General features: G+C 48.3%; 5 protein-coding genes across 5 annotated transcripts; 1 reads left to right on the forward strand and 4 right to left on the reverse strand.

Moving 5' to 3' along the window:
- Positions 1-678: 678 nt before the first annotated feature.
- On the forward strand, positions 679-1,588 carry BHQ10_008281 (uncharacterized protein; the record flags this gene model as incomplete). Its single annotated transcript, XM_040881069.1, has 2 exons — positions 679-733; positions 789-1,588. 2 exons carry the CDS (start codon positions 679-681, stop codon positions 1,586-1,588), a joined length of 855 nt encoding a protein of 284 aa, XP_040736783.1.
- Positions 1,589-1,740: 152 nt separating this feature from the next.
- BHQ10_008282 (uncharacterized protein) lies at positions 1,741-2,426 on the reverse strand (the record flags this gene model as incomplete). Its single annotated transcript, XM_040881070.1, has 2 exons — positions 1,741-1,994; positions 2,063-2,426. The coding sequence occupies 2 exons, from the start codon at positions 2,424-2,426 to the stop codon at positions 1,741-1,743; spliced, it is 618 nt and encodes a 205-aa protein (XP_040736784.1).
- Positions 2,427-2,812: 386 nt separating this feature from the next.
- Positions 2,813-4,028, reverse strand: BHQ10_008283 (uncharacterized protein; the record flags this gene model as incomplete). Its single annotated transcript, XM_040881071.1, has 3 exons — positions 2,813-3,479; positions 3,526-3,897; positions 3,964-4,028. 3 exons carry the CDS (start codon positions 4,026-4,028, stop codon positions 2,813-2,815), a joined length of 1,104 nt encoding a protein of 367 aa, XP_040736785.1.
- Positions 4,029-4,610: 582 nt separating this feature from the next.
- On the reverse strand, positions 4,611-7,156 carry BHQ10_008284 (uncharacterized protein; the record flags this gene model as incomplete). Its single annotated transcript, XM_040881072.1, has 17 exons — positions 4,611-4,804; positions 4,859-4,937; positions 4,997-5,144; positions 5,198-5,404; positions 5,465-5,666; positions 5,712-5,736; positions 5,785-5,817; positions 5,876-5,939; positions 5,997-6,075; positions 6,130-6,244; positions 6,315-6,386; positions 6,437-6,501; positions 6,619-6,647; positions 6,710-6,782; positions 6,847-6,916; positions 6,975-7,008; positions 7,071-7,156. The coding sequence occupies 17 exons, from the start codon at positions 7,154-7,156 to the stop codon at positions 4,611-4,613; spliced, it is 1,575 nt and encodes a 524-aa protein (XP_040736786.1).
- A 1,293-nt stretch (positions 7,157-8,449) lies between these two features.
- On the reverse strand, positions 8,450-12,912 carry BHQ10_008285 (uncharacterized protein; the record flags this gene model as incomplete). Its single annotated transcript, XM_040881073.1, has 3 exons — positions 8,450-8,900; positions 8,953-12,682; positions 12,735-12,912. 3 exons carry the CDS (start codon positions 12,910-12,912, stop codon positions 8,450-8,452), a joined length of 4,359 nt encoding a protein of 1,452 aa, XP_040736787.1.
- Between the last annotated feature and the right edge of the window lie 313 nt (positions 12,913-13,225).

Below are 13,225 nucleotides of genomic sequence, written 5' to 3' on the forward strand. Positions count from 1 at the left end.
CGAACAGAAGACCTTCCGAAGTCTGAATCTTATATTTCGAAGGTATAATGCAATACGCTGTCTATCAAAACTGACTCGGAGCACTCTCCATATTCATATGTATTCCTGAGCGGGCACAATATACAGCAGAAGCTGGTTGTAACGAACTGAAGACCTGCCACACCCTGAATCTGATATCTACTCGGGTAGAGATTTCAAATTCAACGGGAAGGGAGAGCACTCTGACAATGCAGCCTGTCTAAAAAATAACATCTGGAGCACTCTTTTGATTTATACGAAATTTACTGATCTTCATATCGGTATAGTGATGAGGAGGCCTTCCAAGGCTCCGTTCGCTATATCCGATTCTATATACAACATTAAACTTTCATACTCGATGACTACTTAATACCTCCACAAGTGTCAATGAACAATAAACATAGAATAAATGATAATATGCAAAGTAAACTGGGATAACTGTGGTATCCATAAGAATCGAGATATGTTATATCCGGCATGATCACGGAGAGAAACTTGGTACTTACAAATCCGAGACGTGTACCTACCGGTGTTATGACCCCGCATACTATCAGTGAAACTCTCTACTTAAAAGAGGGGAGTGCTTGCTTTCAACCCTCTTTTGTCCCGCAGACTCTCAATTAACAATTGACCTGAACCTTCATATCAATCGCAGGCACAATGGCAGGCCAAATTGAACCTGTCCATTTCTTCGACATCAAAAGCGCTCTCGAAGGTATGAACTCCACCAAAACCACACCAACCTCTAGTAGATACTTACCGACATCCAGGTCCCCGACAATCCTGGTCCCCCAACACCCTCAAAACACGCGCCGTCCTCAACATAAAAGGCATCCCCTATACTCAATCATGGATCTCGTACCCCGACATCGCGCCTTTGAGTGAAGGCCTAGGAATCCCCGCCGAACCCGATGACTCAAGCTCCACAGCAATCCTCTACACTCTCCCCGCAATCATCCACAAACCATCCATCACATCAAACCCAAACGGCGCTCTGCATGACTCCCTTCCCATTGCTCTTCATCTCGACAAGGCATTTCCCTCCCCGCAATATCCATCAGTCTTTCCCCATGGCCAAACCAGCATTGCGCTCGCACTCGCCACAGAGAACTTATTCTACAACGTGGTCAGCAAATGCTCAACCCTCCTCTTCCCCGGTGTGGTAGATATTCTCGACGATCGCGGCGCATCGTACTTTGAGCGAACCCGCGTCCCACGCTTCCAACGCCGCTATCCAGCCCTCAATCTCACAAAAATGGCTGACCTCAAACCCAAAACCCAAACCGAAATCGACAAGATAGTCGAAGACACGAAGAAGGCGCTCTTGGTCTTTGATGAATTGCTAGCTGGTGGTGGGGAGAATAAGGGCCCCTTTCTGGAAGGTGAAAAGCCTGGTTATGCGGATGTGATGCTCGCGGCGCATATGGCTTGGATTGAGAGACCGTTGCCTGAGTTTTTTGCGAGGATCTTGGAGGCTGGGAATGGGTCAATTAAGAGGCATTGGGAGGCCTCGCAGGGGTTTGTGAATGGGCAGGGCGAGACTAAGGAGTGGGCCGTTGCAAAGATATAAACGCTATAGATATAGACGCTATAGATCATATACAAATCCAGTTCTGAATGAAGACTGCATTTGAAACAAGAAATTTCTAGTAATATATGATGCGATAATGTACAAAGGGTCAATACCCCAACCAGCCAACATATGATAACAGACCCAATATCTTACAATCCACGCAAAAAGTTGGACTCGCGGATTCCTTTCCTTCTGGCTTCCCGCGCACTCTTTGTAATCTCTTCCGTCTTCTCGAGACCAGCGGCCGCTTCAGCAATGATGTCTCGAGGTCCGTCCTGCTCTGTGTTGTATTCGGCAGGAATGATATCCGTGGCCTGTTCGTGCAGAGGAATCTTACGAGGTTGAGTAGCTGCCAATGCGGCCATTTTCTTGTCGTAACGCTTTCGTTGTTTTTTGTTCAATGCTTTTTGCAGATTAGTCAAAAGCCCTATAGACATCGGGGATGAATGAAGGGAGAAACGTGGAACGTACATGCAACGTCAACACCACCAGCATCACTGCTCTTCTTGGCACTATCATCAAGCAAAGTCCACAACCAATCCGGATATTCATGGTCCTCCAGCGCGACAATTTCCGGCTTTCCCTTCGTATAATTGAGACCCGTCAAGGGCGTACCAGCAATGCAGCTGCTGGGTTCGTGCGTAGGAGCTGCTACTGCATCCGCAGCCGCAGTCCTAGCGGCATCTTTCCCGGGATTCACCCATTTGGGTGGTTGCGGAACGCCGTCGGTAGGTGTACTCAATGGCTGAGAGACGCCCGGTGTCGCGGAGGATATGGCGGATGGGATGCTGATTGATCCGCCGCCGGGTTGTCGGGGTGCGGGTGGAGGAGGCATGGCGGGAGTTTTGGGAGTGTCGGTGCTCGCGAATCGAGCTTGGGGTTTGTGGATTGCGAGAGAGATGCATGATGAAGGTGTGCGAATTGCGTGTTGTTGAAGAGGGATTCGGGAGAGAAGAGAGGTTCGACAGCGTTGGCAAATCATTTTGCTCTGGGATACTCAGGTAGTACTGAGAGGAACAAGAAAGAAAAAATTGAATAGTCACAGCTCATTCAGATATTGTGACAGAACGCTGGTGAGCAATGGCTGTGTTGATTTTACCAAACTGGTCTACAAAAAAGTTGCGGAGTCGATTTCGCGGATAATAGAAAATAGATCACGTGATGCGTATACAAGCATGACTAAGCAGGTATCCCAAAAAGAGCAAAACAAGTCTTTGAGAGTTACTGAACAAGACTCTTCACAATATCGACAGAATCAATCTCCTCGTTCCCAATCGCCTTCCTAAACGCCTCTATCGTAACGTCCCACAACTTCTTTCTTTCGTCCTCGTCCTTCGCCAATGCCGTATACTCTTCCCTTGCACACCCCTTATACGCCTTTGCAATCAACGAAAAACTCGGGACCCAAAACTCTCCATCCGCGTCGTGCTCCTTGACATATCGACTTCCAGCGAGATAGACCTGCGTCTTCGCCGAATCCGCCGTCGAATTACCAATCGTGACCTGCAACGCGCCCCGCACAACCTTTTCGAGTGTTTGATTGACCCCCTTTTGATGTCCTTGGCCCAGGGTTGTGCCAATGGCGTTTCCGGGGTGGCAGTTGTTGACAAAGATATTCGTAAGGCCGAGTTTGTTGCGTAGCCGATGGGAGAATTCGAGAACGCCGTATACAGCAGCGAGTTTGGAGTCGCCGTACCGCTTGAATGCGGTCGAGACGTCTTTGAGTGTTTGTCCGTCATTGGGTATGGTTGTTGTGAGTTTCTCGTAGTCTAATTTACTGGCTAGTTTGTAGGCGTTGGAGTTTGTGTAGACGATGCGAATGTCTTGGGTTGTTTCTGAGGTTTGTTTGATCAGGTCTATAACGTCAGTCAACTTCCTTCCTTTCTTTCTAAGGGGGGAAACGCCATCAATGATGGGGGAAATACCTMCCTAACAGTCCAGCCGTAAACGCGAAATGGGCCAAATGATTCACGGTGAACATCGTATCAAACCCATCCGGCGACAATTCCTGCATCGTCGTCATTGAGACACCCGCATTGCAAACTAAAATATCCAACCGCTTCTCAATCCGCGCAAATTCCCGTGCTGATTTCCATGCTGTTTCCATTGATCCAAGGTCGAGATTGTGATATTTGATTCTTGACTCTGCATCGGAACTATTTTCGTTTGCGCTTCTTTCTTTCACTCGTTTGCGCACATCCTCTATACCGGTGTGTGTCCCCTCGCTGTCGCGAGCGGCTATGTAGACGGTGGCACCTTTAAGAGCCAGATAGACGCTTGTCTCTAGACCGATACCTTTTGCACCTCTTGGTATCAAATCCCAATGTTAGTCTATGCTGTCATCTCGTCACTAACGAGGTCTGTGATCATACCCAGTAACAATAGCGACTCGTCCCGTCAAGTCCTCGATGGAGCTTAGGAAATCTTCTTCTTTCATGATCTGTAATGATAGATATTTTTCAACCTGCTAAATAGTGCGATATAGTATTTCCAGATTTTCCAGTGTCTTTTTTTTTCCCTAATCAAGGGAAGTTGATAGTATGCCTTTCTCAGGTATTGTTATTGTATGGAGAAATGATGAAGGTAGATAAGCTATGAATGACGTCGAATCTTGGAAGGGTCCAAGTTATCGATTCGGATTGCCTGCCGAGCTGCTTCTTAAAGGCCACCAGATCTATACTCCTTTTGTCTACATCAATCAACGTACTTCCAACTTTTTTGGAGTGCTAGTGGTTGATTTACTGTTTGAGGTCTTTTCATTGTGTTACAAATCCGTCTCATCTGTCATGAACTGCGGGCGTACTAAGACTACTAGATGATTGCCTAATTCGGATTATGTCTATTGCTCGGTAGATCAATCAAATGGATACAGCCCTTGAAAGCAAGCTAAAATCAATACTTATAATAGCATCGCATTGATATGTCTTTAACAAGTATACATATACATTTTCCAATCCGCGGAAATGATTCTCTACCGGCTCCTCTAAACAAGCATAGATAAGAAGTATTTTCTCTCGTCTTAATTCAAAGCAGTCTTCTTCTCCCTTGTCTCTTCACTAGAATCCTCCTGCTCAAGCGGCGCTTGCCCAATAGCAACTCCCTGAGTCAACTCATCGATATCAATCCGTGGTCCGTGGAAATTCTTCCTTCCGTCGACTATCCATTGGAACAGGGAAATGATTAGTACGATGCCGAAGGCAACGACGCAGTAGTCTATTACACACTGATTAATAATAGGAAAAAGAGTTGGAAAGGGGGAGGACGTACTCATGTTGCTAGGTGTGACTGGAAGGTCAGGTGGGAAGAGGAAGAGGACTGTTGTGAGGATGATGTAAACGAGTGATATCTGCTAGAGTTAGCATAGTTTCTTCAGAACCACAGCAAGTATGTAGAGGAGGATCGTACAATATTGGCAGTCCATGCAAGAGGCTCGGGCATCTTCCATGGACTATCTTTGATCATCCTCCGACCACGCATAACATTGATCATGATGGGCATGCCGTATGAAACATCAAGAGCCACGACGGAGGCAGATATGATCGCATTGAACGCACTATCCAATCATCAGTACACTTCTTTTATCGCTGCTAAAATGCGGAGGAGTACCTAGAAGATCCGAGGAATATCAAACCAAAGATAATAACCAGAGCTGTAGTCAAATACAATGCATTCAGCGGCACATTCAACCTCTTATGGACACGCGCAAAGAAGCGAGATGCCGGCAACCCGCCGTCGCGCGCGAAGGCGTATACCATGCGACTGGATGTAGTCATGATGGTGATGGCTGCGAAGAGGAGGCAGACCAGTGGGATCCTATTTACGTACGTATAAATTAGTCACCATCCCTTCTACTAGGTTTCCAGGAAAGCTTACACCAAAAGACAGATAGCACCGGCATGATTCTTGGTTGCATTATCGAGGATTTGGAGTAAAGGACCGGCCGAGGAGGAAATTATATCGTCGATGTTGCCAGGCACGAAGAGGAGGACGATGAGGAAGATTGCGCCGGTGAATGTGCCGATGCAGACGCAGTAGATCATGATCTTGGGGCCTTCGATGGCGGCGTTAGGGATTTCTAAAGAGTCAGCCTTTGTATCGAACATATAGATTGGTATCTTACCTTCGATCATGTGAGCAACTGCGTCCTGTATTCCGTTAGATGAAGTCAGGTTGGGGTATTCTGATGATCTTACATATCCGGTAACACCAAGTCCACCTTGTAACAACTGTATTTCATTAATATTGAGTTGATATCAGACCTTGAAATTTAAGCAGGAAACATACTCCGAGTAACCATGCAATACCATCCGGCCAGCCAGTCTCATTCAAAAACTCACGAAATACGAAGCTGCAGTATCAACATTAGTCATTTTGCACTCAATCTCGATTTTGTGATAAAACTCACTCTCCAGAGTTATAGTTCGGCGACGAACAAGCCAACACCGTGATCGAGACGATAACGAAGCCCACGATAGACCAAATGACTGCGTCCAATGTCTTGTTAGCACTGAACAGTCATGCCTCAGGAAAGTACATACACGCAGCGCGCGTCACCAAAGGAAGAGCCGAGTTCATGAACGCATTGATAAGAAATGCGGCAATGTTGTAGCCGATATAAATGAGGAATTGATGCCATCGTTCAGAGACATAGTCCTATTCATGTATATGTTAGATCCTCACCTACTCACCAAATCCTTCAATATTCAATGCTGCGACTACTCACCGGATTCATCAAAGAGATAACTCCGAGAATGAGTTGACTCGCCAAAAGACCAGCCGTAGCGACGAGCGCAACCTGCTCTTATTAGCCAGCCATCTCCGCAAAGCCTGTAAATTGCAGCATACCCAACCGGCCACGTTGATCCAGCCCGTAATCCAAGACAAGACGGGGACCCAGTTCGGCCATGAAACTTATAAAATCAACAATGATCCGAATTGACGTGATTGTAAACTACTTACTGACTGTACTAATGTCAGCTTGATTGATACGAAACTTCCCTTCCTGGAAAGACGAAATAAGAACTTACCAGCAACCCAATGATATTGACCTCCAGCACTGAACACACACGAGATGCTTAGCTTAATCTTTCCCGATCAATCAAATGTCTCACAACTCACGTAGGATACATGGACAAAAACTCGGCGAGCGATGCAGCGATACACAGATTGCAGATACCGGCCGTAATCAGACCTATTCATGGAGGTTAATAAACGTCCTGATATCGCCATCGTATAGAAAGGGTTAATTATCTTACCCCAGACAACACTCGTACTGCCCCCGGACGGCAGACTTAGCGACATACTAGCCGACAACGCGGTCCATGACTATGACGCCATTGATCAGCTCTCCCATTCCACGCTCAAAATCAGAAGAAAGACATACATTCAAAATCGCAAAAGCGAGACCCAACATCGACCTACACAAATTCATGAGCATCAATTCCGAATAATAGTCACATTCGCAATTCGAGTAGCTCACAGCATAGAGTAGTTCCGCTGCAACTCGGCCTTGTGGCCCATGGCCGCCAATTGCGCATCGTCGTCTGTATGGTGGCGGTTCGGCATGGTGGCGATATCCTCCCTAGCAATGAATAACTAGACAAAGATGAATTGAGAGAAGGAAGAAGGAACCATATGTAGTTAAAAGAAAAGAAGAATGTCAGACAAAGTAAGATCCAGCGACTAAACTATCCCTGCACAGCTAGCTACATAGTATGTATGTAACAATACATGGACTAGCACTAGAACAAAATCCCGGTGTCCGTTCTCCGTCTCCGCATTACTTCCATTGTCATACCATACGTAAGTCCGTGATCCTTCCAAATCTCTCGCAAGCCCAACCACAGAACTGAGAACAAGAACCAAAGTCMCCTGCCACACCCCCGTATGACACTCTTTAACTCTTATCAGCAATCGACCCCCTTTTGCCCGTATCTATGGAGTCTATGGAGTCTATGGAGTAAAGTGGTTCCTTGGCCGGACTGGTCCACATTGATTGTCTACCATAGTACGAGTGGAGGTTGAGGTTTGTCATATTGTGGTGTAATCATTAATGGACTAATGTACTCCACGATACTTTATAGTACGTACATTGAGCTACTACGGACTAAATAGCTATGATTTGTGTCGTTATTGTTGCGTCCCCGGGGCTTAAAGATTCGGGTTGCGACAAGTCGAAACACTTTTCCTGTCGCATTCACACTCCAATTCACTCTATTCAACGTGGCGATGCCCAATCGACCATGGAAGACACCCTCGCACTCTCAGACCTCAGAACTCAAACTGAACTGTGGGGAAGAATCAACCTACGAAGATATCAACATCCTGCTTCGGCACCGGGCATCCCTGCAAATTCCATAAAAATGTCGCAGAGATCAGCCCGAGCCACGACAAGGGTCGCATTCGGCGATGAGTACCAATCACGCCAGCCCGGCATCGCCGAGAGGGAAATATAAGCTTCACCCAAATAGTCGATCGACCAATTAATAAATTATGCTTTGTGGGGGGCGTACCGGGAGCGGACTACTGGCGGCGAGGCTACAGGCGGGCGCCTCCCAGGGCCTTTTGGCCGGCCAATTACGGAGGAAACGTATTCTGTGTAGGTTTCCCCATGTCGGCTTCTGGAAGGATGGAAGTAATAAAAGTATACGCTCGGCATTTGCATGAAAGTTTAAAGTGAATGCTCTCATAAGGCATGGGATTGGAAGCTTAATGAATGACATTCATACTACGCGCATGGTGTTTTGGTATTCTGCCGGCTACTTCTCGGGGGGAGTCGGGGCGAGTCTGATAGCAAACGTGGATTTCTGTATATATACATAATGCGAAATGTAGTTACATATGCAATGAATGGTAGGGTCAATCACCATGAGCCAGATGGTCCGTTTTCACAAGGTAATCATCCGCATCTCCGTCTTCCATGCCATCGACATCTGCCTCTTCGCCAACATCATAATTCCGTGAGTGAGTGCTCTCACTTCGTAGACTAGGCTGATACCCGTCAAATGAGGAATCAGAGTCTCCCCCGCCGTTGATGGTCGGCTTAACTTTGCCCTTGCCGCTGCCGGATAGCATTATGCGACCACTCTTGCCTTTGGTATTGTTGCTGGATTGTCTTGAGCCCATGCCTTTGTGGATATGATTGTTGTCACCATTCATGACAGGACCCCCGTTCGCGACAATCTCGCCGCCCAAGCTGAGGCCTTCAATCGCATCAGCGATGGTGCGTGGCTGAGATGATTCTGTTTCTTTGGTAGTGGATGATTCGAATGATTGACGGATGCGCTCGAAATGCTCGAGTTCCTTGGCACTGTTTACTGTTAGCTTGTTGAATAGAATCATGGAGMAAATATAAAACTGACCTGACACTAGCGACAAGCTCATTCTGAGCATTCAAAAAGTCGTCTTCCGTCACCATAACATTGATATCCTCCGGCGTGGCAAGATGGTCAAAGTAGTATGCAGTACTGACTGGCCCATCAGGTAGCGCCTTGATCTTGTCATCGACAGCCGTGGCTTGTCGAGTGATGGCCTTTAGCATTGCATCAGAACAGAGAGCGTACAAGTCGGCACCAGTATATGTAAATGGCAATCGCTCGGCGACGCGCGCGAGCGACACATCCGGATTGAGAGTAAATTTTCGTGTCAAAGCCTCAAGAATCTTCGTCTGTTTATCGTGTGTATCGGAGATACCCAAGTAAATCATCTTGTCAAAACGACCTGGGCGTAGTAAGGCAGCGTCCAGTAGATCCGGCCGATTGGTAGCACCGATGACGAATACACCACCACCATTTTCGTCCCCGCCACTCATACCGTCTAGTTCTGCAAGCAGCTGACTGACAATTCGATCCATAACACCACCGCTGTCACCTTGATTTCCTCTCTTAGGCGCTACTGAATCCAACTCGTCGAAGAAGACGACACATGGACGGGCATCCCGAGCTCGCTGGAACACTCTGCGGACATTAGCCTCAGACTCACCAATATACATATTCAACAATTCGGGTCCTTTGACAGAGAAGAAGTTCAATGAGAATTCAGTCGCAATAGCCTTGGCTAGAAGAGTTTTGCCGGTTCCAGGAGGTCCATAAAACAAGATACCGCTTCGTTTCTTCATACCCTTGGCGAACAGTTCCGGCCGCTCCAGAGGAAGCTGTATAGTCTCCATGACAGCATCTTTGACATTGCTAAGACCGCCAACATCGTCCCAAGTGACGTTGGGAATTTTGGGCGCCCCGATTGAGTCGGCAAAATTCTTTCTGGCAGCATCAACTGCCAGATCAAAGTCGGTTTTGGTAACGCATCGTGCTGCATCACCACCAGCTAGCTGTACATCACGCAGCGTCACTGCTCCATTTGCTGCTCGAGTGAGCTTTTCAAGACGGTCAAGCTTTGCGAGAGAAGCGCGTTCGACGACGTCAACCAAGTCGCCCGCGACGAGCGCGGCCGTCTTCACGGCAACCGCTGCAAGATCCACATCTGGAGCAATCTTAACACTAAGATCGATAACTGCATTATGCAGGATACCCTCTCGCTCCTTTTCTTCAGGCGCAGTCATTTCCAGCTCGTGCGTAAAAAGACTCCGAATTCCCTCCGGTATCTTATCCACATCAGTTGTAGTTGCAATGATCACGCGAGATTCTGAAACGATCTCCTTCATAGCAGTCACGATTCTGTCAGCCGTGAGCACGTCGATATGTTGTATGATTAAAGCTGTGGAATGGGGACCACAAGCGAATGCTCTGTCCGCCCGGGCTTTCATATATGCCTCGGTCTTGACATCGCCGCCATTGGCACCGCCTTCTGTTAGTATATCATATGCATCTAGAGTAAATGCGTGGAGACCGATTTCTGCGCATGCACGTGAGGCCAACGTTGTCTTTCCAATATGTCTTTGGGTCGACGTCAGAAGAATGACAACAGGAGGCATCCCTAGTTGTATAGCACGAGGACTCGTCGCAGCAGTAATCAACTCTCTGACCCTATTCTGAATTGGAGAAGTAAAAAATTTCGGTAGCTCGGTCACGATACCATGCGATTGGGGTACATCGCTGTGTGCTCTAGGAAGACGCTTGACTCCCAGCCAATATTCCCATCCACTTCTCAAAGTTCCTGGAATCCTGCTGATCAGACTGCCAGCCTGCGCCATTCGTGTGCTTGACGAATCTATCAGGGCTACGCCGCCCCATTGGTCCTCTCCATCTTGATCTTCAGAAGGGGGTGCAATCACCTGGCCAACTTTGAACCAAGCCACACCAACTTTTCGAGATGCACTTTCCTCGGGGGCAGTATCAGCGACGAAACCAAGCTTTGAAGTCAAATCATCTTCGGTTCCGCCTTCGGTCTTTGTCGCGGAGTAAACAACTCGACCCAACCCTTCGTCGACGCTTATTCCAACAAGGTCACCGCTTTTGACAAGTCGTTTCTTGGATTCAAAATAGCGCCGTAAACCAGCAAATAAAGCTGGCTGGATCGATCGATCGGAGGATAACGGAGTAGAAATTTTTAAAAGAGTCACTTCCTTAGCGACTGGCGGAGCCTTGCTAGAAGTTGACTTGGAGGGTTGGTGTACTCCTGCTCGAGTAGATGTATGCGCGGGTGCGAATGGCAGAGGAGAAAGTTTCACGTATTTGGGATTATCGAGATTGCTAAGAAGTATAGGAGGTACGAAGACAGCCGGGGTGAGGCGTTGCCCAGGTAGTTGAGAAACGCTCGATCGTCGGTCTGAGGCTCCACCCACTGCGTAACGCGGCTTTGGCGACGGTAAACCGGATATTCCGTACACGCGAACAGCTCGCCAGTTGCCAGAATCTTCATCTCCAAGGCCTAAGCTTCCAATAGCCAGAGACGCAAAGGGGTTCGAGGAGGGCTCTTCTGTTCCCTCGATACGGACCCAGTCACCTGAGAAACAGCCAACTTTGACCAGTGTATTGATGTCAACGTAGATAAAAGCATCTGTATCATCCTCATCTTTGGGTTTCGGATGTAGCAAGTCCACTGGAACTCGATTCAGTAGACCTTCAGCCTTGAATGTCTTACCCCCCATGCGCCCAGGACGGGCAGTACCTGAGGTAAAGGTGGAAATAACGGAGCCTGGTGTGTGGGTACCGTCCATGCGGCGGCCACCTGCCCGTGGAGTCATAGAAGACATAGCCGACATGACGCCTGAGGGTTGCTGCGGTAGTTGTGGAGCGGCTAATGAAATCATGTCGTCGAGGGAATCGTCTGAAGAATCATGGTCGCTGGTTGTAGATGCGTCGGTCTCGGAATCATCTGGCGGAGTCGTGCTTTCCATTTCCGTTTCCAAAGCGCGATCTTCAGCGGCTGAGAAGAATTGCTCATTTGCAGTATCATCCGCCTCCTCCTCCACAGCCCCTTTTAGCAAGTTCGCCCCTGACAGCGTGTAGCCTTTATGAGGGCGGGCTCCATGAGGGCGAGATTGCACGAGTATGATTTTGGTAGAAGGAAGCAATAATCCCTGCGCAACAGGCTCGCAGAAGGTGATTTTCGCCGGCGGAGGAGGAACGTGAGTTATAGGATGCGAGGGCAATGGAAGCGGCAAAATGTCTCCAACGTGGACAACCTTTTGGTTGGACAGGGCCTCACGTACCGCAGCAGTCAGTCGCTCTTCAGCTTCGGCGGCTGCTTTCTTTGTGTAGCGCTTGACCTCCATTGCTTTGCCTCTCGGCCACGATCCATTGATACCATGCGCCTGGCCATTGAAACCCCCGCCAAACTTGCTTTGCACATCATCTAGATTTCGCAACAGGTTTCGCTCTACTGTAACGTAGATGGTTTCAAGATGGAGCGGAGCGACGTCTAAAATTCGAATCTCCAGAGGCCGTAACGATTGTATATGACGTGTAGGGTCGAGCTTGCCCAAGGTCTGAAGGAACGACTGTAGATAATTTGCCGAGGCCGGGAAGAGCACGGTGGAATGCGAAATCGGGGCGACTTGCGACTTTTCGGTCGGTTGTACTCGAGCAGGTATAATGGTCCATGGGACGTCGTCTATAGAATGATATTGCGGCGTAAACGGGGATATCGCAATATACAGGGTTCCTTGGTTTGGGTCTTTATTCAGTCCGGCTTCTATAGCTAGAGTTAGCGAATGTCATGTGAATGTAGCACCGCATATTCTTACCTGTCAGATTGACGTTGGGAAACAAGTCGGTGACGAGGTCGTCGGACAACACAGCAGTATCTCCACGCAGATGATTGTCCAGCAGCAGACGTCCTGTGATTGGAGACCGAGCTCTAACACGCTTCCTCATTCTGCGATGTTTATGAGCAGGAGCCGCGGGAGCGGCCTCTGTTGCCATGGTGGAGCTGTCGTGAGCAGCAATCAAAGATGCTGACTAGTAATTAAGGTAGGGGTAATCAACGATACCATAATAAGAAAATGCGCAATCACGCCCAACTCAAACAATCACTGGTATGGCACACAAAGGGAGGTTGAGACTGTCGAGTGTCAAGTGAGCAGAAGGCGCATTGCTTCCAACGGGCAACGGCAACTCCGCAGTCGCACGGCAGGCAAGCGCGACCTAGCTCACCCACGGGTTCGGATGTGCGACCGGGGACTAGCCGAGGTCCGTTTGCTTTGCACCGCTAGTACTACATAGGACTAGCGAATCT

Source organism: Talaromyces amestolkiae, assembly GCF_001896365.1.
Source record: "Talaromyces amestolkiae strain CIB chromosome Unknown scaffold18.1, whole genome shotgun sequence".
Taxonomy (NCBI): Eukaryota; Fungi; Ascomycota; class Eurotiomycetes; order Eurotiales; family Trichocomaceae; genus Talaromyces; species Talaromyces amestolkiae.